The sequence below is a fragment of the Palaemon carinicauda genome, chromosome 23 (assembly GCF_036898095.1).
Source record: "Palaemon carinicauda isolate YSFRI2023 chromosome 23, ASM3689809v2, whole genome shotgun sequence".
Lineage (NCBI taxonomy): Eukaryota > Metazoa > Arthropoda > Malacostraca > Decapoda > Palaemonidae > Palaemon > Palaemon carinicauda.
In genome coordinates, this window is record NC_090747.1 from 92,363,164 (window position 1) to 92,391,070 (window position 27,907).

General features: G+C 37.2%; 2 protein-coding genes across 6 annotated transcripts in view; one reads left to right on the forward strand and one right to left on the reverse strand.

The window, feature by feature from the left end:
* Window positions 1-27,907, reverse strand: part of LOC137617241 (glutamate-gated chloride channel-like) — a 959,538-nt gene that overhangs the window by 141,636 nt on the left and 789,995 nt on the right. The gene's annotated exons all lie outside the window — the stretch shown is intronic.
* The window catches only part of LOC137617240 (ATP-dependent RNA helicase SUV3 homolog, mitochondrial-like), a 50,538-nt gene continuing 43,572 nt past the window's right edge, over window positions 20,942-27,907 (forward strand). The window contains exons 1-2 of the mRNA XM_068347201.1: window positions 20,942-21,152; window positions 27,399-27,519. Coding sequence (XP_068203302.1) covers window positions 20,983-21,152; window positions 27,399-27,519 — 291 coding nt within the window. The 5' untranslated portion in view covers window positions 20,942-20,982. The remainder of the gene's footprint in view (window positions 21,153-27,398; window positions 27,520-27,907) is intronic.

Consider the following 27,907-nt stretch of genomic DNA (forward strand, 5'->3'; position numbering starts at 1 on the left):
GAAAACGACCTTGAAAGTTTCGCAAGGCTTGTGCAATCGATATATACTTACTTTACCTTTGAAAATTGTTTTCCTAGTCCTGGCATACACGGAAAACTCAGCACCACGCACGGCCTACGGAATTTGTTTGTAGTATACGGTCTTCACGTATGTAAAGAAACATGTAGCGTATATGATTCTTTAATTACTGAAATGATATATACGATAACTAAACCTTATAGGTCCCGCTGGGCGCAGAGCTTTCCCGTATGTGACAGAACCAGGGAAACTGCCTTGTAAAGTAAAATATAGTCCGCGTAAATTGCCAAATTCGTGTTATTGTAGCACTTCGAAAGAAATAAAAGTCTAGACTTTTTTTTAAAGACTTTATATAATCAATTTCTCTAATGTAAAGTGGGAACTTGCTATGAAGTCTTGGGTTTGCCTATAGCAATTGTCACAAATGTTTCGGAAATCCAGTTCTGATAACCCGATGTTAATGCATATATCTTAAAAATTTATTTTAACTTTAATGGGAAGGCAATGTAGTTCAATTAGTAAGCATTCAGGGGTAATTCTTTCTCCTGGTTATATTTTGTAACTTCTTACGTTTTTCTTCGGGTAAATTATAATAGATAAGAGTTGTAGTAATCCATTCTGGTAATAACACAGATATAATTACAAGTTTCTTAACAGATCATACTTCCAGATGTTTATTTACAAAAGAAATGTTTCTAAGATGATATTCAGTTATTCTTATATTTATTTGAGCACATAGAGACAAAAAAAAAATATAATAATACACACAGGTCAAGAATCCTATTAGAAGAGTCTTTTTATAGTTTATATATGACATATCTGTTTTTGACGTTGTTAATAGTTTATATAAGACATATCTGTTTTGACGTTGTCACTATTTTTAGAATGATTTATTGTTAATTTATTCTCATCATTTATTTATTTCCTTTCCTCACTGAGCTATTTTTCCCTATTGGAGCCCTTGGGCTTATAGCATCTTGCTTTTCAAACTAGGGTTGTAGCTTGGCTAATAATAATAATAATTATTATTATTATAATAATAATAATAATAATAATAATAATAATAATAATAATAATAATAATAGATATCGGGGGCAAATTATCATGAATATTTATTTGTATGTAAACAAAGTTTTTTTTTTTGGGGGGGGGGTATTTTTTCTTTTTATTTCCATTCGGTTTTAATTGTTTGAATGTCATCCATTCCTGAGAGCGTGGTTTAAATGATCAGCTGCATCATCAATATCATTTATGGAAAAAGTAAAATTGTGTATCATCTATAATACATTTGATAAACCAGCATTATAGATACAAATAGTATTTAGTCTTGTGCACTCTTTTATCACTTCTTTTTCAGGATTCATACGAAAAATAAGAATGTCCAATTCGCACATATGTTTTTGTCAATCAAGTAGTCTTTTATAAACTCAAAATCTTCATCACCAAAACCAATGTAACGTAAATTACCTAATTCATGCACAAGTGTGTCAAAGGCTGCAATGGGATCAAGTAAAACCGTAATGCCACAATTTCCCCCATTAATCATTTCCAGCAAATCGTTTACAGCAGAACACACAGCTGTCTCCACAGAATATGATTGTATGTTTGCTAACACTCAGTCGTTCAATAATTACGTAATATATTTCAACATGAAGGATATATTCAAAATATTTATGTATGTACTTGAGTCCTGATTATAGAGAGCGCCTTTTAAAAATAGTGCAACTAAAGGCACTTTCTCATATTTAGGATACTTACACTCCCTAGTACTAGTATTTAGTATTTTTGAAATAACATCCGCATGTTGTTTATCCTCCTCATGGATTTTGTAATGCGTAGAACAGTTACAGATGGGGGAGAAGGATTGGACTGGATTGGTGATAGGAAATTAGTTGACCTCGAGTATGCTGATGATGCTGTTTTTATTAGAAGAGTAGGCCTACCACTGGATTTACAATGCTTGCTCACCAGAATGCATAAAATGCCACAGGAGAATGGGCTCAAGATAAATAGAAGTAAGACAGAGATGGTGAGAATGGAATATGCAATGGAAGATGAAATATCATTGGAAGGAGAAAGGATTAATGACGAAGAATCATTTAAGTATTTAGAAACTATGATCTCCAATATAGGGTTATTGGAATTGGAGTTTAGTGAAAGATTGAAAAAAAAGCAATTCATAACAATGGTAAGGTTAAGTGAAATTTGGAAATCAAATTGTCTGAAATTACATATAAAAGTCAGACTATATATCAGTTTAGTGAGATCGGTATTCCTGTATGGACATGGGTCATGGTATGACAATGAAACAATCCCCAACAGATTTAGTAGATTTAAGAACAAAGCCCTCAGAAGGATATTGGGAGTTGAATGACAGGACAGGATTAGAAATGAAACTATAAGAGAGATTAATCGAGTGCCATAAGAGAGATTACTTGAGTGCCATATGTGAATGAAATCATGATGAGGGGCATGCTCTTTGCACTCCCTAAGAGAGATTAATTCACCAAACGTTTAACTGTGCTCCACAAGGCATCAGAAGAGTTGGAAGACCCAGGCCTACATGGCTGAGGACTATGAATCGTGAAGTAGGAGACGACAAATGGAGAAGTATTGAATTAAAAGCTCAAGATAGAGACGACTAGTGAAATCTAACCGTGACCCTTTGCTTCCATGGGCGTAGATGATGATTACTTCAGATATTGACATTCGGACCAATCACACAAATTGGTATATTTACCACTTTAATCGACATGATAACACCATAATTTGTTGCACTGCTGGCATGGGAAGTTACATTAATACGATTAATGATAAAAACTGATGGGAGCAGGAGCATTCTCAAAGTATTTCTGATCAATCGTAAAAATTGGCAAGTCTGGTAAGTGTGGGCGTATTGTTTAGACTGATCAATACGTTATAGGTAACCCAGAAATATCTTGCATAACAAATTCATAAGAGGTGTAGCAGATCTACTTTGCTAGCTCTTCCCTTGCACTTACGTTGCACTTTAGTATCATGTTAATTTTCCACGTTACTCATTTGCGCACCGTAGATTGCAAGCCAATGTTATTACATGATTCTATGATTGCATCATAGAATGGGTAAGAATTGTATGAGATATACAAGAAAACACAAATAAACATTAAACGATTAAAGAAAGGTTTTGTCTCTGCAAATTAGTGATGTTGAAAAGTCATAAAAAAATCATAAGAAATAGGGTGCACTTCGATACAGACTTTAAAGGCAGATATGCTTAACAGATATTTCATGAAGAATTCTTCAAGTAAACGTAGATGAGGTTACCATTCTCACATCCCCTTTCCTATAATTACCAGGCCCGCATTTTACTATTTGCCTCGCATTTACCCGTTTCCCACAATTCTGCCTCCTTTTGCAGAAATGTGGGGTTGAGCTGTTGTTAAAGGTGACCTCCTGTATGTTGCATTTCCTAGTTTTCAAGACCCCAGATTTGATTGATTATGGAATCTATTTGGATGTTTAAAGGTTTAAAAGGCCGCCCATGAATGAGCAGGTGCAAGGGACAATGACGTTGCCCTATCAAAAGGGCAATTCCCTAGAGACTGACCATATATACATATGATCAGCCCCCAAGCCCCCTCTCCACCCAAGCTAGGACTAAGGAGGGCCAGGCAATGGCTGCTGATGACTCAGCAGATAGACCTATAGGCTCCCCCAAGCCCCAATCCTTAGCTCACAAGGTTCGTGAGGTTGCAGCGACCAAAGGAACTAACGAGTTTGAGTGGGACTCGTACCCCAGTCCGGCGTTCACCAGTCAGGGACGTTACCTCATTGGCCACCACAATCCTGGTATTTTGGGAAGCTTCGGGTGCTATGATGTGAGGAATATGATAAGAGTGGATTAGGAACGTTTGGATATTCCCAAAACACACAAGAAAATTTCTCGTGTTTGTGTCAATCAGAGGATTTAAGAGAATTGATGCAATATGTGCAGATATTAATATTGTCCCTTTTAAATAGATGTCATAATAATGTCGTTGACAGCAATTCTGCTAGACTTTATTAGCTGTGTATTAAAAGTATACTATGGTCATAATTGGATACTTGCACGGAACTAGAATAGTGCGTAGAACAGTACGATATGATTTATATATATATATATATATATATATATATATATATATATATATATATATATATATATATATATATATATATATATATATATATATATATATATATATATATACAGCAACTACAAATGCAGCCATGGCCGTATGCATATACTTTCAAGTGTAACAGTTATCATAAATAGAAATGCACTACATTTCTATTTGGCAAACGTTTGCATGGTTATCATAGATTTATCAATGGTGAATATTATTTTTCTTTTTTACTTGCAAAGTATAGACATTTTCAATTTATGGAAAAATAAGTCACGTGATTTTGAGCACCTATTTGAATACCGTGTTTTGGATCATACAGCAATATGATAAGCCAATTCATATTAAAAATGATAGGATGATGAATGTCAAAGTATTCAAACTGACTGTGCTCAGACTAAAACTAGAGCGGGTACTCAGTAGAGCGCATACCCCCTCCCCTATATCATGTTGTATATCACAAGATCGGCAATTGAATTATGCACATTTTGGCACTAGTTTCATGCAAATCAGATAAAAATTGATCATGATATGGCAAAAAGACATTTTTTCAGCTTTTCGTGACCTTGGCCTTGACTTTTGGCCCAATCACTCCCAAAATCGAATAAAATTGTTCTTGGCCAATCATCCCACCAAATTTCATGAGATTTTGTCAAATAGTTTTTGAGTTAGGCGATTCCTAAACACATAGACAGACACAAACAAATAAACATAATCTTCGCAACGAAGTTGGCGAAGGTAGAAATGCACCCATAGGCAAATGTTCTTTAAAAACGAATCCGAAAACAATTTCAAATGTTTTCCTTGTTTTGAATCCTCAATATTTGGCATATATGGCATCAACTTGTATTTCATTAGACATTTACTGAAGCTTTGCTAAGAGAAGATTAATTTAAATGTCTGGTAATATCTATGAAATATCTATCTACGAAGAAGCATGTTCCTGTAACGCTAACTAATCACTTAAACTTTTCGATAATATTGCTTTATTTACTTTAATAAAATCCAATAAATTCCAACTATTTACTTTTAAAATGACGCTAAAACTAAATTTTCTTTATGGACACTATCTACATAAACCATTCAAAATTAAACATTCCTTAGCATTTATCATGTCAGTAACCATTGTATGCACATTTTATGAAGTAAGATACTTTATAATGACCACAAACTATTATAAAAACAAGTTCATGAAATTTTAGCAGCAAACTTTCATAGCAAAATTCAAAAACTTTATTTCTTATTAAGTAGCAGGAAATTGTATGGGACAAATGAAAGATAATTAAGTGAAACTAAATAAGAATTAACCATATATGTGGAATAAAATCCAGTAGCAAGAAAAGTAAAACCTATGACCTAGTCTTTTCCCAACGGCTCCATCAGAGAGCATAAGACAAATGCCACAGGTGTTTAAGAAACATGAAAGGTTTCCCGGTACCGTCAGAAATAGCGTCAAGAGACACAGCTAAGAACTTTACTCTTGAACCAGGCACTTTGTGCATCCATCTTACAACTCCTAAAGACAAAGCCTGATGTTATTAAAAAATTAGTAGGCCTAGTCGTATGAATTGATAGGATGAATACTGTATTAGCAAGCAGTATAGCTATGTATGATAAAGGGGGACACGCCTTATACAAGCCAAAGGTCTATAGTGCAGGTTAAAACGCAGAGAGGCATTGTAGGTCTAGGTCAATGGATCGAAGCAGCCTATTTATCTTCAATATGATGACTCAAATATGCATACTTTACTAGATTTGATTAAGAAAGTGGAATTAATAAGGTATCAATGATTATACATAGTACATGATCTACGGCATACTAATCTTCATCTATCGAAAACAATTGTTATAAATCCCGTCGAAACTAAGTTTGTCTTTTGAACACCCAAAGACAAAACTCCCCGAAGAGTTTTGTCTTTGCAGATATTCCAAACGGAATTAAACTAATTAGAAACAATCTTCTATGGATATATTCTATGAAATGGTGATGTAGTTTCTGGTGAATGTATTGTGAAATGACAGTGGAAAAAAAAGACGGGTTATTCTATAATATAAGTAATATTTACTTTACTGAGGCAAGAAAACAAAGTAAAAGAGTTAAGTATGCTACATAGCTTCTGTCTAAGAGTTGTGTAAGACTACAGAGGATTGTTAGCGAGCAAAAACTGGAACACAATGGTCAAATCTGTTTCCTTTGTTGATCAGAAGATAAGCTAGAACGCTTTGCATCTACGTATTTTGAACAACAGCTGATGTCAAATATGAAAGTGTAATATATGTAGATCATTCTACAGCTTTCACACGGGAAAATTTCTGTCTTGTAAATTACTCATAGGAGTGTTCGAAATGTTAAGCACAATCTTCAACTTTATTTAATATTCACTCGAATTTTTGCTTTTTGCTGAGTTTTTTTTAATGTAAGCTAAATTAAGAATGCTGGGATTCATATTTCGTTTAAAAGGCGTCTAGTGTAACCGAAACTAAATCAGAATCACATGGTCACGAACTTGTACGAGAAATTTAGTTTAACTATTCTTCTGTTTAAAGATAATGATGGATTTGGAAATGGAAGCCGAGGAGGATGATGTGACCGTGAACTTGCATGAAAATTGCGATAACTAGAAAATATTAATGTACTGCAATTAACTAACAATTACGTAGAAAAATACTCCTTGCAGTTTTAATTGTGGCTACATTACAAAAAGGCGCCTTTAGTTAAATATTTCTAGTCGTCTAAGGGGTTCGATAATGTAGATTTAACAATAAACGAGGAATTTGCGGCGGGAAATGCTGAATGCCTTGGATAAAATGAACTACAAAAGGTCGTGTAGAGAATAGGATTCCCCTGCAGTATAGGACTAGAAAAGCAGCCCTTTAAGTAAGTAAAGTGTTTAGGATATGTGGTAGGGAACTATGTATCGTCAAGTAAGTCATAAACTAAAATAGCTTCCAAAGATTTCATTTAGTGTTTATTTATTATCTTTTTAGCAAGACTGTTCATCGTCTTTAGTATGAGGCACCCAAATCAAATTATCAGACAGAACCGCAAGAAGAGCCTTAGTCCACTCGCTGATGTTGAATGTAGAGAGGAGTGTTGAGGGAAAAGATGAAAATAATTACAGAGGTTACATATTATGCTTATAAAATTGTATATAATTGTACAAAATATCTTACGTGAAACTGATAAGTAATAAAGAAATCCATGATATAAAATTGACCCTATCTCCTCAATTTAAAGTTATATTTTCCAGGATCTCTCTCTCTCTCTCTCTCTCTCTCTCTCTCTCTCTCTCTCTCTCTCTCTCTCTCTCTCTCTCTCTCTCTCTCAGTTTATTTCCTCTTAGTGTTTCTTTATAGATAATATATTCGCTAAAATAATATTCCATCACTACATCCTGATATCTGTTTCCTTCTCATTGCAGCTACTGTATATAGGTAGATGGTAACCCACTTGCCTGCGTGTGACGTCACTGCGCAGACTAGGCTATATGTGTCACCACACAGATTGACCTTTCATACTTAGATTAAGGCAATACTCAGTTGCTCAAGCTCACCCATTTAAAAGAGAATATAGCGTCATCCTTAGGTATGATTCACGCTATCGGTCAGCTCTCGCTCCAGTCATGATAGAAAAAAAAATAATTTTTACTATACCAAGCTAATGTTCACTGCTTAAATACATTTCCTAGTATCACTGAACAATATTCCTATACAATTATGCTTTTTCACTATATCTATAACTTTGACAAGACTCTGGATGGACCGAAAATGTGAAAACCCCGGTACCTAGACCGAACCGAGAGCGAACCGAGACTGAAGAGTGACCGGACCGGACCGATAGCGTGAATCAACCCCTAGGGTTCCAGTTTATCTGACCAGGCCTTTTCCAATTCCTTATTATAAGGGTTTTCTGATGAAAGCTTGTTTCCTTATTTCATTATACAACTCTTTTATTATTATTAAAAGGAGATTTTACAGAGCTAGCCCGAATAAATTAGAGAGGGAAGATTATTATTATATATTAGAATTTAGTTTGACAACTATTTTCAGTATGAATTAGCACACATAATGATGATGCTAGTAATAATACGAACAAGTCCTAAACATATTTGTACTGATGATTTGTATAACTTTAAAATTAGGCCTATAAAAAAATGTTGAAAAGGAGAGTTAAGTAGCCACTCAAAACATCTATTTTGTGCATGTTTATATACTTTCAAATATATCAGTACAAATTTGTTCCACCAGTTCAGTGAGATGATGGTAATAGTTTTGATGATAAAAATGATGATGATGATAATATTGATAATAACAATGCTAACGTTAATAGTTGTCAAAAGTATTGTCTACATTTCATAGTTTTCAACGAACTTGTCAATAGATGGCACTGTCGTGAGGTTTAAGTTTAACTTCCAGTTTCGTATCCTTGGATATTTCGTTTTCTATAGCATCAGAGGTATAGACAAAAATTGTAAATTTGTTACCGCTCTTTACGAGAACAGCCCTCCACTGAAAGACTTGTAAGTTCCATTGTAAATAATGTGTTTTAGCGTTTTATATAAATCTCGAATCTTTACCGTGATAATGATGTGCTGGTACCGTGTTAACTCGACTATTATTAGGATAATTAGTTTGCTGTATTTTTTATTTTAATTGCTGTGTCTGCTCTAAAACTATTTGCCGCTAACAATCTAATTATCGCACTACTGTTAATGTATTTCATTTTTCTAGTTTATTGAGATTTCTGTAGAATTCTGTAAAAACTCTTACTTTTCTCTTTGAAATTAAAGAAAACCTGTTCTAGCACATGGTCCTTCAAGAGTGAACGATAACTAAAAATATCTATCAAGACCTAATTTTGTTAAGTGGCGTAGTGAGTAGGATTTCATTGGATTAACATTGCTAATTTTAATGTACAGTACGGTCGTGAAAACTAAACATTATAAGATTGTGAACGAAGCCTTGTAGTAAGTGCAAGACTAGATTGATAGTGTTGAAACTTTGATTACTAAAAGTTAACTCTTTTTCACTGCGAATTACCTGGGTGTATGTTCATAAGAGGAATGTTTTCATTGTCTTTTAGTGTGGTAGCACGAAATTAAGTGACTGTTGGATATTTAAGGAATGGGCGACTTAAAGGCCCTAATCTCTAAACTTGGTCTGCCCAAGATACTTGTTAAATTTTAAAGAGTATTTTAGATTTTTGTTCTATCTTGTCTTGTATCTTATTCTTATGGTGAACACGTCCAGTGAGATGCTTATAAATTTTCGCAGTACTCCTAGCACAAAAATAGCGAATGTTGGGTGTAAGTATCCCTAGGCTGGTCATTAATCATTTCTTTGGACTGACTTAAATTGTTTTTGTATTTTGCGTAGTTTTAACAAACTTTTGGTTAATGGAAATATTTTTCATTTTGGAGTTATTCTATGGGAACTACACAATTATCATGGCTATGGAAATTTCGACCAAATTTGACAAGTCTATTCAGTGAGGTTTAATAGCTGAAGCTGGCTAAAGTTTTTAAGGATATCTGGCTTTACAGTGGTCAATCGAATAATTTAGAGAGCTTAAACATTTGCTACATAATCACTGTCTTCAATTTTGCGTATTTTCTTTTTAAGGGCCTGATGCATCGTGATGGAATGGATTGTGATACAGGAAGACTGATGGTACCTCTTATGGTAGCAAGAAATTCTGAAACTCTTAACTTTATTCTTCCTTAGATGAGGAAGATTTTGCCATTAAGATTCGAGGAGTACTTGTTTGGCAAGGTGGTTTTACTTCAGAACACACTATTCACCTAGTCTCCTACACCGATTGACGCCAAGGACCTCTGCTTGATTTCGCCAGTCGTCTATCTTTAGCTTTTAAATCAATATTCCCCCATTCATCTACTTCACGCTCCATAGTCCTCAGCCTTGTAGGTCTTGGGCTTCCAACTCTTTTATTGCCTTGTGGAGCCCAGTTAAGTTTGGTTAACCGTGCGAAGAGCGTATCCAAGCCACCTATCTGCCCCTCGCCATTATCTCGTCCACATATGGCATTCTAGTAATGTTTTATTTCTAATCCTGTCCTGCCATTTAACTCCAATGTTCTTTTGAAGTTTTTGTTCTCAAATCTACAAAATCTGTTTAATATTTTCATTGTCATACCAAGACTTGGGTCCATACAACTCCCTCGCTGAACTGCTACATAGCTTTATTTTTTTTTTTTTTTTTGTGTAATTTCAGGTTTTTATTTCCATATTATAATTAACCTACTTAAAAAATAAGTGACAGGTTACTGATGAGCATAGTTTACCGTTCCTCCCTGAGGCACAGTATATTAAAGGGCTTGAAAATATCGGGTTATGTCTAGTAAAGGGTTCGTAGTTTTATTCGTGGAACGGGGTATAGTGTAGTTGCAAGCTTTAACTGTCAACAGATGTCGTGAGGTTTAAACTTTCCTGTAGCACAAAGGGTTTAATAAAGCTTTTCAAATAACTACCAAAGCAGCTTTGCTGACGCTTGCTTATTGCATTGCATTATTTACTGTCTTTATTTACTGTTTTAGTGAGTTTCTGATAATCAAATTCAGAATCCTTCTTACTTAATAGTTTTATAAGACTGGTTTCGTACGTCTGACTGACTTCATTGCATGACGTCTATACAATAGCTGTCTAACCTTGTAATTCTCAATGTTAAGTTTTCCAAAACCTTTTACTGCTGTTGAAATAAAAAATGTAAACCTTATTAGCACTTTTAAATCTCCACCTATCAAATGCCCCGTTAAAAGCCAAGGGAAACTTAAGATTTCAAAAGACTGAAATCTTTGAAGTGGCCAGTGATTAGGATGAAATTAATTTAATACTGCAACGGCAAAGTAATGGTACCAGTGTTTACCTTTGACAAATTTAATCAAAATGAAAACTACGGAATAGGTAACCCGCTGGTGAAGTTTTAGCCTTTAAGTAAATCTGTACGAACTTTCAAGATAGTATGTTTTTATTTTGAAGTTTTATCACCAATAAAAATGTTCAGTTGTTGGAACCTTTAAATATGTTAAATTTTGCAACTTACTCTATCCGGATAACATTTGGTTAAAGGCGATTTTATCATTGGTGTAATTGGTAGTTTGAAACTGATTTCGAGGGTAGACTTAGTCTGAACAAGACCGGAGAGATAATAACAATATTAAACAAAGTACAGAAAATTAAATTTCGGTGATCTTGGTACCCAGGCTGGTATTTATAAAAGGTCTGATTCTTGTGGCCACAGTAAATTTGTGTACAATTTAACGCTTGCGTAAGTAGTTTTGACGTTCTACCAGGGTAAGTGTTTTTAGCTACGGATATTTTACCTTAATTGATAATGCTATAAAGCTAGATTTAAGAGCGGAATTAACTAAAAGATTCAAGGGACATTTGATTACACTGGTATTTACAATGTTTATCCCATTTTATTGTCTGCTGATATATCTACACAGGTAGGGAAGAATGTTTTAGAATTGTTAAATTGAGAAAGTTTGAGTTAAATCTCTGGTCACTCCATCTGAATGTTGCTGCATAGGGGTCAAATGTGTGTTGATGCTGTGATGTCACGGTGGTACTGATTATACCGTAAAACAAATTTGTTGGTATAAAGGAATTCTCACAAACAAAACGTCTTGCATAGAAAAGGAATGTTTTCCATAGATCGAGCAGTACAAAGGTTCTAGAGTTCTTGACAAACTTAGGAGTTCCTGTTTGGCAATAGGTAAGATTAATGCTAGTGAATGGTTTTTCTTTTTTAGTTTAATTCTTGGTATGGAGTACTGTATAATTTCCATGGTCTTGAACAAACTTGCCAATAGACGGAGCTGTCGTGAGGCTCAAGTTCAACTAACAGATTTGCATCTTTGAATATTCAGTTTGATATAGTATCTAAGGTATATATTTTAACAATTTGCCAATAGATGGAGCTGCCGTGAGATTGGGTTAAACTTCCATTTTTTTGTATATTAGGATAATCAGTTTCCTGTTGTATTTAATGTATGGTTTCGAACAAACTATCTAATAGATGGAGCTGTCATGAGATAAAGTTCATCTTCCAGTTTCTTATCCTTGAATAATCAGTTTTCTTTAGTATCGAAGGTATGGATTCTAAAGAACTTTCCAATAAATGGAGCTGGCGTGAGAAGTAAGTTCAACTTCCAGTTTTGTATCCTGGAATAATCCATTTTCTATAGTATCAGAGGTATGGAATTCAACAAACTTGCCAGTAGATGGAGCTGTCGTGAGATTAGAGTTCAACTTCGTTTTGCATCCTTGGGTAACCCGTTTTCTATAGTATCAAAGGTATAGATTCTAACACTTGCCAGTAGATGGAGATGTCGTGAGATTTGAGTTCAACTTCCAGTTTTGCATCCTTGGGTAATCCGTTTTCTATAGTATCAAAGGTATAGATTCTAACACTTGCCAGTAGATGGAGCTGTCGTGAGATTTGAGTTCAACTTCCAGTTTTGCATCCTTAGGTAATCCGTTTTCTGTAGTATCAAAGGTATAGGTTCTAACACTTGCCAGTAGATGGAGCTGTCATGAGATTAGAGTTCAACTTCCAGTTTTGCATCCTTAGATAATACGTTTTCTGTAGTATCAAGGGTATAGATTCTAACACTTGCCAGTAGATGGAGCTGTTGTGAGATTTGAGTTCAACTTCCAGTTTTGCATCCTTGGGTAATCCGTTTTCTATAGTATCAAAGTTATAGATTCTAACACTTGCCAGTAGATGGAGCTGTTGTGAGATTTTAGTTCAACTTCCAGTTTTGCATCCTTGGGTAATCCGTTTTCTATAGTATCAAAGGTATAGATTCTAACACTTGCCAGTAGATGGAGCTGTCGTGAGATTAGAGTTCAACTTCCAGTTTTGCATCCTTGGGTAATCCGTTTTCTATAGTATCAAAGTTATAGATTCTAACACTTGCCAGTAGATGGAGCTGTTGTGAGATTTGAGTTCAACTTCCAGTTTTGCATCCTTGGGTAATCCGTTTTCTATAGTATCAAAGGTATACATTCTAACACTTGCCAGTAGATGGAGTTGTCGTGAGATTAGAGTTCAACTTCAAGTTTTGCATCCTTGGGTAATCCGTTTTCTATAGTATCAAAGGTATAGATTCTAACACTTGCCAGTAGATGGAGCTGTCGTGAGATTAGAGTCCAACTTCCAGTTTTGCATCCTTGGGTAATCCGTTTTCTACAGTATCAAAGGTATAGATTCTAACACTTGCCAATAGACGGAGCTGTCGTAAGATTTAAGTTCAACTACCAGTTTTGTATCCTTGGATATTTCGTTTTCTATAGTATCAAAGATAGAGTGAAAACGTAAAAACGCTGGGAAACTATCAAAGCATCCCTCCACAGATTGACTTGTAAGTTCCATTGTATTGGCTATTGTATTTAACAAGTATGTGTGTGTTACATATGTATATGTATGTGTGTGTATATATTTACAGAATCTCCCTACTACTGACATTTATTTCAGTCCTTCATGTCTTCTCCAACGCTAAGTGTCGCCAACCATCTAATTCTCACATTGCTGCCATCTTTGTTTCGTGTTTTAGGACATATTTCGTAGCTTATATAATGATAGTTATGTCTAAAATCTATTAAAATTTATATTTGCATTCTAATTGACATTCAAATTACCCTACGATATGGCCCCTCAAGAGCCAAGGGAAACTTGTGCATCTCAATGACAAATCTTAGCAATGATGAAAATGCAATAATGATAATCATGATGATAATTGACTTTTCTCTTAAATGCCTCTTATCCTAGATGATGATAATAGTTGTTGAAAAAAATCCTGATCTAATTTTATAAAAATAAAAAATAGAATAAAAACCTTGCATATCAACAGCCTTTTTGCTTACGGTATACTCCGGCGTTATGACAACAGACCAAATAACACCAAATCCCTAAAAATTCCATATGCCCCCTATGTTGCAATGACATCCATGATGATATATGAATGGCATGTTTCTCTTCGGATTGTATTAATTGGAGTTTACAAGGAAGGATTAGGGAAAAAAATGCATACTACTAAAATTGGAAGAGGCCATTAATAGTTCCATGGTTGTAACAGATACCAAGATACCAAGACCACAACCGCTGAACGAAATTGAACTGAAGTAGAAAATATATTTGTAGAATCAGCTGTTCACTTGCAAAATTGCTAAGGATCGTAGGTCTAAAATCAGACAGTTTTGTAAAAAAAGAAAAAAAAATCCTTTGAGTTGATAATCTCACGAAAATATATTTGTTAATGAAGATATAATGTTTCTAAAATAATGAAATTTGCGTAAAGAAATTAACTTGTTGGTAATATTCTTAACAAACTAAAGGTACATTACCGAGAAAGAAATGAGGTAGACAATCGTTTTATGCTATTGAAGTGGTAGATATGAGGTCTTATTACAGTGACAATCGTAATTCCGGTGATGGAACCCTGTTGCAGCAATTAGAGTACAGCACCGTTAAAGGGTTAGTTACGAAGATTGTGTAACAAAAAACTATGATTTGTAATGTTTCTAGTGAAGAATGTTGTAAATGCACTAGTTTACAGAAAGAGTTTTAATCCATTCATGATGCAAACGAGAGGATAAGCCTGCAATAGGTCTTGAAATTAACGTTCTTCGTGGTTAAGGTATTAATGGTGCTGTTTTGGTATGCGATCTAATTTATGGCGTGATCTCTGAAATTCAAAATGTATACTAAATTAAAAATGGAGTAATTATTCACAAGTGTCCTGGACACTTGAATAATTACTCCATTTTTAATTCAGTACATATTTTGAATTTCCGAGATCACGCCATAAATGAGATTGCATACTAAAACAGAACCAAATTAATTATTGACGGTGATAATTCTCTTAATTACTAAGACTGTTTATTAGAATCCACATTCTTGACGTTAATCATGGCGGTATAATTCTTTTGACAACTTGTGATAAACAATGTTAACTCATTAAACGCCATTTAAAAATACGTGTTAGTGTATATAATTGGAAGGTCTCAAGGTCCTTTAGTGCGCCGATTCCTTTCGTACGGAGTAGAATAGGAAATGAATTTGTAAGCTTTCTAATCGTATAACACAGCTGGTATAAAGTTGTAAAATACAGTAGCTTAGTTTATAGTTTCTCTGAATATCAACATTTCTATTTTTTGTAAGATGTTTGAATTTTAGTGCCTTGTGTATTTCCTGTTCCCTCTTGCAAGAGGATAATCGTCGATACATTCGTATATCGAAGAGAATACTAAATTTTGTAACGTTTTTTAGTGGTTAACGGTCTTAGCAGTAATAGTAGAGAGCAGAAGCGTTAATAGATTCATTTAATTACTTTTACTTTTACGGGTTTATTTCTCGCCCTCCGTCAGACACTAAAAGTCTGTTCAGGCGGGCCTTGGTGTGTGAAAAAATAATTTCATTGCAGTTAATATTTTGCTCTGTATCTTATCAGTTATTTCGCTAGCATTTGTATTCAGGCTTAATAGTTTTCAGGTCACTATTATAACACTTTCTAAAAAGATAAGTCTTCAGGTTTTTCTTGAAGGCTGCCACATTTGTGCTATTCTTGACATTGTCAGATGCAGCAATTAAGTAAATCGCGTGAAAAGTGGATTATTTCATCATACATACATATACATACATATACCAAAGGCACTTCCCCCAATTTTGGGGGGTAGCCGACAACAACAAGAAACAAAACAAAAAGGGGACCTCTACTCTCTACGTTCCTCCAGCCTAACCAGGGACTCAGCCGAGTTCAGCTGGTACTGCTAGGGTGCCACAGCCCAACCTCCCACATTTCCACCACAGATGAAGCTTCATACTGCTGAGTCCCCTACTGCTGCTACCTCCGCGGTCATCTAAGGCACCGGAGGAAGCAGCAGGGCCTACCGGAACTGCGTCACAATCGCTCGCCATTCATTCCTATTTCTAGCACGCTCTCTTGCCTCTCTCACATCTATCCTCCTATCACCCAGAGCTTTCTTCACACCATCCATCCACCCAAACCTTGGCCTTCCTCTTGTACTTCTCCCATCAACTCTTGCATTCATCACCTTCTTTAGCAGACAGCTATTTTCCATTCTCTCAACATGGCCAAACCACCTCAACACATTCATATCCACTCTAGCCGCTAACTCATTTCTTACACCCGTTCTCACCCTCACCACTTCGTTCCTAACCCTATCTACTCGAGATACACCAGCCATACTCCTCAGACACTTCATCTCAAACACATTCAATTTCTGTCTCTCCATCACTTTCATTCCCCACAACTCCGATCCATACATCACAGTTGGTACAATCACTTTCTCATATAGAACTCTCTTTACATTCATGCCCAATCCTCTATTTTTTACTACTCCCTTAACTGCCCCCAACACTTTGCAACCTTCATTCACTCTCTGACGTACATCTGCTTCCACTCCACCATTTGCTGCAACAACAGACCCCAAGTACTTAAACTGATCCACCTCCTCAAGTAACTCTCCATTCAACATGACATTCAACCTTGCACCACCTTCCCTTCTCGTACATCTCATAACCTTACTCTTACCCACATTAACTCTCAACTTCCTTCTCTCACACACCCTTCCAAATTCTGTCACTAGTCGGTCAAGCTTCTCTTCTGTGTCTGCTACCAGTACAGTATCATCCGCAAACAACAACTGATTTACCTCCCATTCATGATCATTCTCGCCTACCAGTTTTAATCCTCGTCCAAGCACTCTAGCATTCACCTCTCTCACCACTCCATCAACATACAAGTTAAACAACCACGGCGACATCACACATCCCTGTCTCAGCCCCACTCTCACCGGAAACCAATCGCTCACCTCATTTCCTATTCTAACACATGCTTTACTACCTGTGTAGAAACTTTTCACTGCTTGCAACAACCTTCCACCAACTCCATATAACCTCATCACATTCCACATTGCTTCCCTATCAACTCTATCATATGCTTTCTCCAGATCCATAAACGCAACATACACCTCCTTACCTTTTGCTAAATATTTCTCGCATATCTGCCTAACTGTAAAAATCTGATTCATACAACCCCTACCTCTTCTAAAACCACCCTGTACTTCCAAGATTGCATTCTCTGTTTTATCCTTAATCCTATTAATCAGTATTCTACCATACACTTTTCCAACTACACTCAACAAACTAATACCTCTTGAATTACAACACTCATGCACATCTCCCTTACCCTTATATAGTGGTACAATACATGCACAGACCCAATCTACTGGTACCATTGACAACACAAAACACACATTAAACAATCTCACCAACCATTCAAGTACAGTCACACCCCCTTCCTTCAACATCTCAGCTTTCACACCATCCATACCCGATGCTTTTCCTACTCTCGTTTCATCTAGTGCTCTCCTCACTTCCTCTATTGTAATCTCTCTCTCATTCTCATCTCCCATCACTGGCACCTCAACACCTGGAACCGCAATTATATCTGCCTCCCTATCATCCTCAACATTCAGCAAACTTTCAAAATGTTCCGCCCACCTTTTCCTTACCTCCTCTCCTTTTAACAACCTTCCATTTCCATCTTTCACTGTCTCTTCAATTCTTCCGCCGGCCTTCCTTACTCTCTTCACTTCTTTCCAAAACTTCTTCTTATTCTCTTCATATGACTGACCCAGTCCCTGACCCCACCTCAGGTCAGCTGCCCTCTTTGCCTCACGTACCTTGCGCTTTACTTCCACCTTTTTCTCTCTATATTTTTCATACTTCTCTATACTATTACTCTGCAGCCATTCTTCAAAAGCCCTCTTTTTCTCTTCCACTTTTACCTTCACTCCTTCATTCCACCATTCACTGCCCTTCCTCATGCTGCCTCCAACAACCTTCTTGCCACATACATCACTTGCAATCCCAACAAAATTTTCTTTTGCTAACTTCCACTCCTCCTCTAAATTACCAGTTTCTCTTACTCTCACCTCGTCATATGCCATTTTCAACCTTTCCTGTAATTTTTCTAGATCTTAACCCATTTTCCTAACAGGAGAAAGCCACCGAGAAAAACATTTAATTACCGTTGCCTCTTGTATTGTGGACCATGGATGAGATCACATGCACCAAACTGGTCAGTTTGAGTTACTTACAGCAAAGCAGAAGGTCTTACTCCCGCCTTCAAGTGTTTGCAATGAGTCCAGGTTCAGGGTAAATGTTTGGAGTTAAGGTTCAGTGTTAAGGCTACTGTTCAGGTTCCAATTCACGGTTTACATTTACGATTAATGTTCAGGTTCAGGATTAAAGTACTGTGTTAGGGTTAAGGTTCAAGTTGAGGGTTAGGCTTCATGTTGAGGGTTAGGCTCCAGATTAAGGATCAGGGTTCAGTTTTAGGGTTAAGGTTCCGATTTAGGAATAACGTTTAAGTTCAGGAATATGTCCAGGTTTAGGATTAAGATACAGATTCAGGGCTAAGGTTCTGGTCGAGGATTAAGGTACATGCTTAAGGTTAAGGTTTAGATTTAGGGTTAAAGTTTTAGGTTTAGGATTAAGGTTTGGGTTTAGGGTTAAGGTTCTTGATCAAGATTAGGGTTAAGGTTCAAATTCAGGTTTGAGGCTCAGGTTAAGGTTCAGGTTCAGGGTTAAAGTTTTTGTATTTCATCCCCTCTCAAATATTCCTTCAAACTCTTTTCAATTTTCATTTGATCTAATGTATCCGACATCTCTCCGCCTTCCCTTTATAATAATTTTCTTATTTCACTTTTTACCTAAATTAATCAGTGATCACATTAATATCTGAGGTATCAAAAATTCATCTTTTCCTTCAAGCATCATTTCTCCCTCAAGTTTTTACTTATCCCTTCATTGGTTTTATGTTTTCTTCTGTTGCAATCTTTCCAAAGTGTAAATTCTGGTACTTTTATATCCTCATATAATAAAACTAATCCATAATCGTTCATCCAGTTTATGAGAATTTCTCAATTTCTTTGTAGCCTTTGTTATCCTGAAATTCCTTTGCCTGTATTTCTAGGCTAACGATATATCTATAGAGTAGTCTACCGTTAACCCCATCCCATTTTCTTACGTCCCTCATGCTTCTACTTTACTCTAGTTTAATCTACCTGTCTTATCATGTCTCTTAAAATAGATACTTTTATTATTCAATTCCTTAAAAATTCCACATTTTTTTCTGTTTATGTTAAGCCTTGTATTTTTAACAAATATATTATCAGGATTTCAATTATCTTGGCTCCGGCAAAATTGTTTCATTCTGTACAATCTACCCTTCAATATATACCATCCTTATTCTTCATTTAGCTTCTTTGCTTACTTTATCATTTTGGGACTTTTTTTATTCTGTTTCTAATTTTGTAAAAAAAAAAAAATATCAGGTGATATAAAATTTTACTCTCCATCGTTTATTAACAAAATCTTAAGACGTTTAGCTTCCCAGTTTTTTTTTATATTTTATTTTTTTCTATTCATTTTGACAAATATTGGCCTAGATATAGTTTTTTTCATACATTAAGGTTGGGCCTATTTCATATTCTTGCCTTGGTAGTCAGAACCAGCCAATTTAAATTCATTACCCCAATATTTTCTTCAAACAACAGCTAACACCAAGCCTTCTTCTTTTCCCTCTCTACAATATTTTGCTCTGCACATTTCCTCCCTCAACACTTAATTTCACCAAATCGTTCTTTTCCTTCTATCTTTCACCCATACACATTTTACCGCTTCTTACATACCTCGTTTGCTCAACTTCTCGCTATATTCAATTCTACTGCACACTGCTCTAACATACATCAAGCCTATCCATTAGCATGTGATCCAATTACTTCGTTTTTTATTCTGACTTAATATTTTTATATATTCCTTGCATCTTCTCTAAACCCAAGTTATTACTTTTGTCGGCAGTATTTCATACACATCTCCACAAAACTTTGCACATCCAGTGTTATATCAGTAATAACAGTAACACCAACAACTCCAAACTGACTGTTTTACCCTTTTCACAGTCAACTCTACCAAGTTTGGTATTTTTTTTTTCATAATTTGACAATTTCTTTACGTTTTCGCATATTAAAACTTTATCTTTGTTGATTTTATACATTTGGTACTATTTATCGTTTTGGTGGTTCTACATTAATCCCACTTAATTAGAATGTTAAAAGTATTCACCTGACACTACAATTGCCATAGATATCTATGAGATGACTTTGTTGATATACAGTACTGATATTGATGGCATAGTGCTGCGACTTTTTGTCAGCCATGCGGTGATTTATGAACAACCAGTTCTGCACGGTTTTTGATAACTTTATTCTGTAAATGGAAACCTATTCTCTTCAAAACGATAATATGCGATTAGTTATCCAACTTGTTCTTCATATTACTGTTGTTTGCATTTGATATTTTCGTTTTCCAATGGTACAGTTTGAGTAATTTTATTATTTTTGAATAATTGTCCATTGAATAACGTGAATTACCATGAATTAGTTGACATCTGAATTACTGTCCGACTTTTATCTTCATCCCATGAAAAAAAAAAAAACTTTTACAAACATACGATTATCATTCTATTCTATGAATAAATCTCAATTTTAATTGACTGATAATTCAAAACACTAGATATGTATAGTTTAAGCTTTATGGTGAAGGCGATTGTAAATGCTCGGTTTTATGATTGGAGTTCATTAACTAAGTTCATCACATTAACGATTGTTAAGGGAAGAAACTACCTGAAATAACGGACGGGCTGTTACAGAGATTACGTCCGTACGACTACTATCAACTTCTCCCAATGTAAACAGATAACGGAGCAATGTGGAGGCCCTTAAATTTGTCGAAATGTTTACTTAACAGTGAAAACAGGTGTAATGTGAAGTCTCAAGCAGTTAGAGGATTAGCATCCCGAATACTTTTCCTGGATGATGGATTTCTTCAAGTTGGCAATATCCCCAAAGGAAAGCAAGTGTCGAGGCCTAAAGCTCTGTAAGTTTCTTCATCGAACATGTCAAATACTAGTCATAACCTTCCAGCTGCCGGCTTTATTATAGTTACGGACGGAAAAAAACTTGGTAAATTTTTACATTAAAGCAATAGTGTTTTCGACATAAATGAGAAAAAAAAAACGGAATGTGATGTGATTACAGGTGTTTTGAACGTTTTTGATGCTCCAGAATGTGGCAAAAAGACCGATTTTGAGCTATTTTACTTCGAATTCCAAACACCCCCAAAAAGCACTAAATTCTCTAACAGAAAATAAAAAAATCATGAGCAATACGCGTAAAGGGCATTTTTAATGTGCCCCCCCCCTCCCCTTGTAAAATAAAACCAAAAAATTTTATGCATAAAAACAGGTGTTCCCTATAGGAAAACTTCCGTTTTCTTAAAAAAACACTGATTTTCACTTCTAATAAAAACTTAATTATTTAAATAATGAATCATTTGGGTTAGCATGCGCAGCTCGGCCTGTAACGCTTGCCAGTACATAGGAGATTGATATTTTTCTTTTTCTGCAAGCGCACAGCTGAGCAAACGCCATTAGATTTAAAAAAGATATGCCTGTTCTTTGATGGTCTAAAAACTTTTTGGGTTTGTTTGCTGTTGAAATAAAGGTCAAATTCAGTGAAAGCACATTGTTTACGATTGGAAAAACTTTTTTTCTGTTCAAAATGTTGTTCTGTCCATATATATAATTTTACCGTTATATGTTTGGCAAATGGATACAGTTAACCATTAATACATTGCTGTATATTTTTGCAAGTACGGCAGTTTATGTATTTGATGCATTTTTCAGGACAAATTGCATAAGAGTACAATATAAGTTAGAAAACTGTAAAGGACCTAGGAGCCTTTGTATATCAGCGGCCAGTTCCTCCCTAGTACATAGAAAATAGACATCAACAAACTTAAACTTTCACACTTAACTTAACCTACAAGCCATGCCCTTACCTACTTGCCTAACGAGGGGGCTAACGACCCCCCTTACACTGCCATATTCTTAATCTGTCTTCACCATACATAAAGTTAGCCGCTATCATACATACACCCGAAGACCTAGTCTGGTAGATCTCATTAAATACACTATTTTGAACCCCCATATCAGACACACTGAAACTAGTAGTACCAGTGGATACTGCGTTTGATTAAAAATGAAGAAATCCAATGTCTCTGGCCATTATTTTCCCATATTCTATGATATTAGAAGCTGGACCCCATTTGAATGCATCTTTCAAGGGACCTTCAAGGCGTATATTATTGCTACATAATTTTTTTTTATTTTTCTTTGCCAATCTCTTACCTGTATTTCTAAGGAAAAGCTTCGTCTAACGTTTAGGAGCTGTTCTACTGCCTCTCTGGTTTATGAAGGAAGGATCTGTTACATTCATTCCTAATCAACAACTATTTCTCTTATTGAGGAAATAAGAGATGTGTACTTGGTGTATTTATAGATGTTCTGAATGACTTTTATTGCAATAACTTTCAGAAACCCATATATCTACAGTTATATGGATGGCTTAAACTAGAAGATATTCATGAAAAACCATAATTTCACAAGTAAGACCCACCCTGGGTTACAAATAAACTTAGTTTAAGGTAAACACATTGAGTCTGCAGGTAAGAGGTCCAGTGGAGGGTCATAGCCCTTTTGGTTGGTACAATAGAACAAGGACTCTAAGGTTAGGTTAATTGGAGAATCTTAGGTTAGGGATCAACATGTATGTTCCCCACATTCTAGGGATCTACATACATGTTCCCCACATTCTAGGGATCTACATACATGTTCCCCACATTCTAGGGATCTACATACATGTTCCCCACATTCTAGGGATCTACATACATGTTCCCCACATTCTAGGGATCTATGTGCATCATGTCCCCCTCACGCTAGGAATCCATGCGCATGTTCCCCACATGCTAGGGATCTTTGTACATGTTCCCCACATGCTAGGGATCTATTTGCATGTCCCTCACATGTTAGGAATCCATGCGCATATTCCCCACATGCTAGGGATCCACATGCATGTTCCGTTCCCCCCATGCTAGGTCTCCACGCGCATGTTCCTCACATACAAGGGATTCATGCTCATGTTTCCCACATACTAGGAATCTATGCACATGTTCCCAACATGCAAGGGATTCATGCGCATGTTCCCCGCATGCAAGGAATTCGTGTGCATGTTCTCCACATGCAAGGGTTTCATGTGCATGTTCCCCATAAGCAAGGGATCCATGTGAATGTTCCCCACATGCTAGGGATCCTCGTGCATGTTCTCCACATGCTAGGGATCCATGTGCATGTTCTACACATGCTAAGGATCCACGTGCATGTTCTAAACATGCTAAGGATCCACGTGCATGTTTCCCACATGCTAGGGATCCATATGCATGTTTCCCACATGCTAGGGATCCATGTGCATGTTCTCCACATGCTAGGGATCCATGTGCATGTTCTCCACATGCCAGGGATTTATGTGCGTGTTTCCCACATGCTAGGGATCCACGTGCATGTTCCCCACATGATGGGGATCTATGTGCATGTTCTCCACATGCTAAGGATTTACGTGCATGTTCCTCACATGCTAGGGATCCACGCGCGTGTTCCTCGCATGAAAGGTATTCGCGTGCATGTTCCCCCAAATGCAAGGGATTCGCATGCATGTTCCCCACATGCAAGGGAATCGCGTGCATGTTCCCCAAGTGCCAGGGATTCGCGTGCATGTTTCACACATGCTAGGGATTTGCCTGTATGTTCCCCACATGCAAGAGATTCGCGTACATGTTCCCAACATGCAAGGGATTTGCGCGCACGTTCCCCACATGCTAGGGATTTGCCTGTATGTTCCCCACATGCAAGGGATTCGCACACATGTTCCCCACATGCAAGGGATTTGCGCACATGTTCCCCACATGCAAGGGATTCGCGCACATGTTCCCCACATGCAAGGGATTTGCGCACATGTTCCCCACATGCAAGGGATTCGCGTGCATGTTCCCATTATGAAAGGGATCCATGTGAATGTTCCCCACATGAAAGGGATCCATTTGAATGTTCCCCACATGCTAGGGATCCTCGTGCATGTTCCCCACATGCTAGGGATCCTCGTGCATGTTCCCCACATGCTAGGGATCCTTGTGCATGTTCCCCACATGCTAGGGATCCTCGTGCATGTTCTCCACATGCTAGGGATCCATGTGCATGTTCCCCACATGCTAGGGATCCTCGTGCATGTTCTCCACATGCTAGGGATCCATGTGCATGTTCCCCACATGCTAGGGATCCATGTGCATGTTCCCCACATGCTAGGGATCCTTGTGCATGTTCCCCACATGCTAGGGATCCTCGTGCATGTTCTCCACATGCTAGGGATCCATGTGCATGTTCCCCACATGCTAGGGATCCTCGTGCATGTTCCCCACATGCTAGGGATCCTTGTGCATGTTCCCCACATGCTAGGGATCCTCGTGCATGTTCTCCACATGCTAGGGATCCATGTGCATGTTCCCCACATGCTAGGGATCCTCGTGCATGTTCTCCACATGCTAGGGATCCATGTGCATGTTCTACACACGTTAGGGATCCATATGCATGTTCTCCATATGCTAGAGATCCATATGAATGTTCCCCACATGCTAGGGATCCTCTTGCATGCTCTCCACATGCCAGGGATCCATGTGCATGTTTTACACATGCTAGGGATCCATGTGCATGTTCCCCACATGCTAGGGATCCACGTGCATGTTTCCTGCATGCTAGGGATCCATGTGCATGTTCACCATATGCTAGTCATTCATGTGCATGTTTCCCACATGCTAGTCATTCATGTGCATGTTCCCAGCATGCAAGGGATTCACATGCAAGGTATTCACGTGCGCATGTTCCCCACGTGCTAGGAATTCATGTACGTTTCCCATATGATAGGGATCAACGTGCATGTTCCCCTAACGCTAGGGATCCACGCGTATGTTCACCGTATGCTATGGTTCCACACTTGTGTTCCCGTTTGACAGGGATCCACGCACATGTTCCCCTGAGGCTAGGGATCCACGCGTATGTTCCCCGTATGCTATGGATCCATGCTTGTGCGGTCGTCTTATTTTTGGGGGGGTGGCTTATAGCATGCGGTGTACCTATCTATTTATCACAAAAATGAGAGTACATATTATTGGTATTAGTAAGTGCCTCACCCTTTACTTTCCTTTAATGCAAAGTATCCTCTAGCTTTTTGGAGTGTGAGGGAAAAGATGGATACCAAAAGCCATTCCCTTGGAAATAGAGAGCAGTTTAGGCTATTAGTCTACTGATGCCAGAGTGCCTAAACCGAATGCTAATAACGCCAGCTTTTTAGAGGCAGAAGACTTATTACATAATCCAGCTTTCTTGCTTTTGGATTAAAGGGTTGTTACCCTGACCCTGTCTATATCGGCTGCAGCTCAACATATCACATTTACGGCTTCGGAAGTTGCCGCTATGTCAACCCTTCAAGTTGCATCCTGGTCAGACTACTGGTCAGGGACAAAGAAATATTTAGTTAGCATGGATGACCTCTCGGACACGGTAAAGAAGAGGTAGTTCAAGGCCCTCACTCTGTCAGAAATAAAAGCATTGGAGCTTTTGATCCACCAGATGGCCAACCAGTGGGCCAAGTAGATCCTGAAGAAGCAAGATGAGGGGGCCTCCAAGTTCATGAGGCAAGTAGAAGATCGAGATAAAGAACTCGAGAAATTCATCATTCAAAGGACTGTCTGTTTTCCTTTGGAGCAGGTAGAAGTCAAACCAAGATTAACTTTTCCACTGAACGGTGTCATTTGGGAGACCACAAACCACCACCTCAAACCTTTTCAGGTTGCCTCCCCTTCCAAGATAAACATAGGGTCCAGCTTCTAGACTGGATTCCAATAGGAGCAATTTCAGAATCACATTCTCAACATCCTGGAACCATACGGATTTTGGTCAGCCTTTTCCTCGGTGAAGGACTTGGACCAGAGTCGTAGAAGCAAACATAGGCGAGGCCTTCACTCTTGCTAGGATTGGAAATTCCCCCATTTATCCACCTTCATTGAGGGGATGCCTGACAGAGAGATAGATAAAGTGGCAATTTCCTTTGGCAGAGAAGTGAGCGGTGGTTGTACTTCAGGTCGGTTACCGCCAACCCATAAAACAAATTCTCTCTACATTCGGAGGTGCAGACGATGGTCCTAAATATCGCTATAGAAGTCCAGGACTGCCCTCCAGGCTTCTTCAGCCATATGTTTCTGGTCAAGAAAGCCTCGGTGCGTAGCCATGAACAAGTTCATCCATCAGACTCTTATTTGGATGGAAACTCCCACCATGGTCAGACATGCAGTAAGGAACAAATATATGATCTTGCTGAGTCTCGGGGTGGAATACTTACAAATCCAAGTAAATCATTCTTCGAGGAAGTATCTATGTTCTGTGCGAGAGAGCAAGGGCTTTCAGTTCAAAGTTCTTTGCTTCGAGCTGTTCAGGATCCCGGGTATTCACTTTAGTATTTGTGTTGTTTTGCATTTGAGCTTTTACCAACAGAATTTATCCAATTTGCTATCTAGAAGACTGACTGATACTGGCAGACTCTGTCCCAACTTCTTATCATGTGGACAGTTTTCTCGTGATTTGGGGATTGTGACAAACTTAGAGAAATCCAAGCTTTCTCCAAAGCAAAGAATGATACACCTACCTGGGCATGGATATAAATACTTTTAACAAGTGTGTCCATCCAAGGACAGGGTAACCCAATTCAAGAAGATGGCTCAACCTTTCCGTCATCGGCCACAGTTACCAACGTAACAATAACAGTCACAAGAGAAATTTGTTCCTAACAGTATGCTCTATGTATAATCATGACAACGTTGCTTAAAAGACACTTGACTGCAAACTGCAGACTGGTAATTGTCGGCCACTTGCGACACCTCGTAATAAGTTTTACTGGAGGTTTCCATCTGCACTTGGATCACTCTCCTAATTTAAGGACCCAGTTTTGTATAGTAGGAAGAATATACTTTTAAAATTAATGTTTTCAATGTTCTCGGAGGTCTATACAGTATTTATGCAAAACAATGGCCTGCATGGTACAGAAATTTTTTTGAACGTTCTCCATGAGCTATAAGCCTATTTGTTTTGATACAATATATATGAACATAATGAAGTGTAGGAATCTATGATAAAGCTATGATGACTATTTGTATGGTTTTCTTTCTTTTTATTGTTTTCAGATTGGCATTGTCCACTAACACAAAGAAAATCAATCCAGCATTCCACTGTATTCATAGATGTAAACACGGAAGATCAGGCAGGGATGATATATCACATCTCTTCATTCCTGTTCCTGTCAAGGTATTTGATAGTTTTTCTTTTCTATATGAATAGTAGGCCTATTGTAATCACTTATTTTAGAAGTGTTTTTTTAATTTGAACAAGTGCTGAGGGTTTATGAAATTTTGATGGCATTTAAGTGTTACTATATAGTTAATTAATGGGGGGTGTTGTATTTTCCTTAGGAGCTATGTTAAGATATTGATTAATCTCTTAGCTTTGAATAATTTGTTCCTAAGTGTATACAAACCTTTCATCCTTTGAAATAGTAATATGTCTCTAGCAATGCTGAAACAGCCATTGAATCTTTAACTAGGTTGCTGGTTAATGACAGGTGGTGTTAGTGTTGGCTAATGGCAGGTGGCACAAGGGGGAAGCCCCACCCTCCTACCTGTCTCGGAATAGTCAT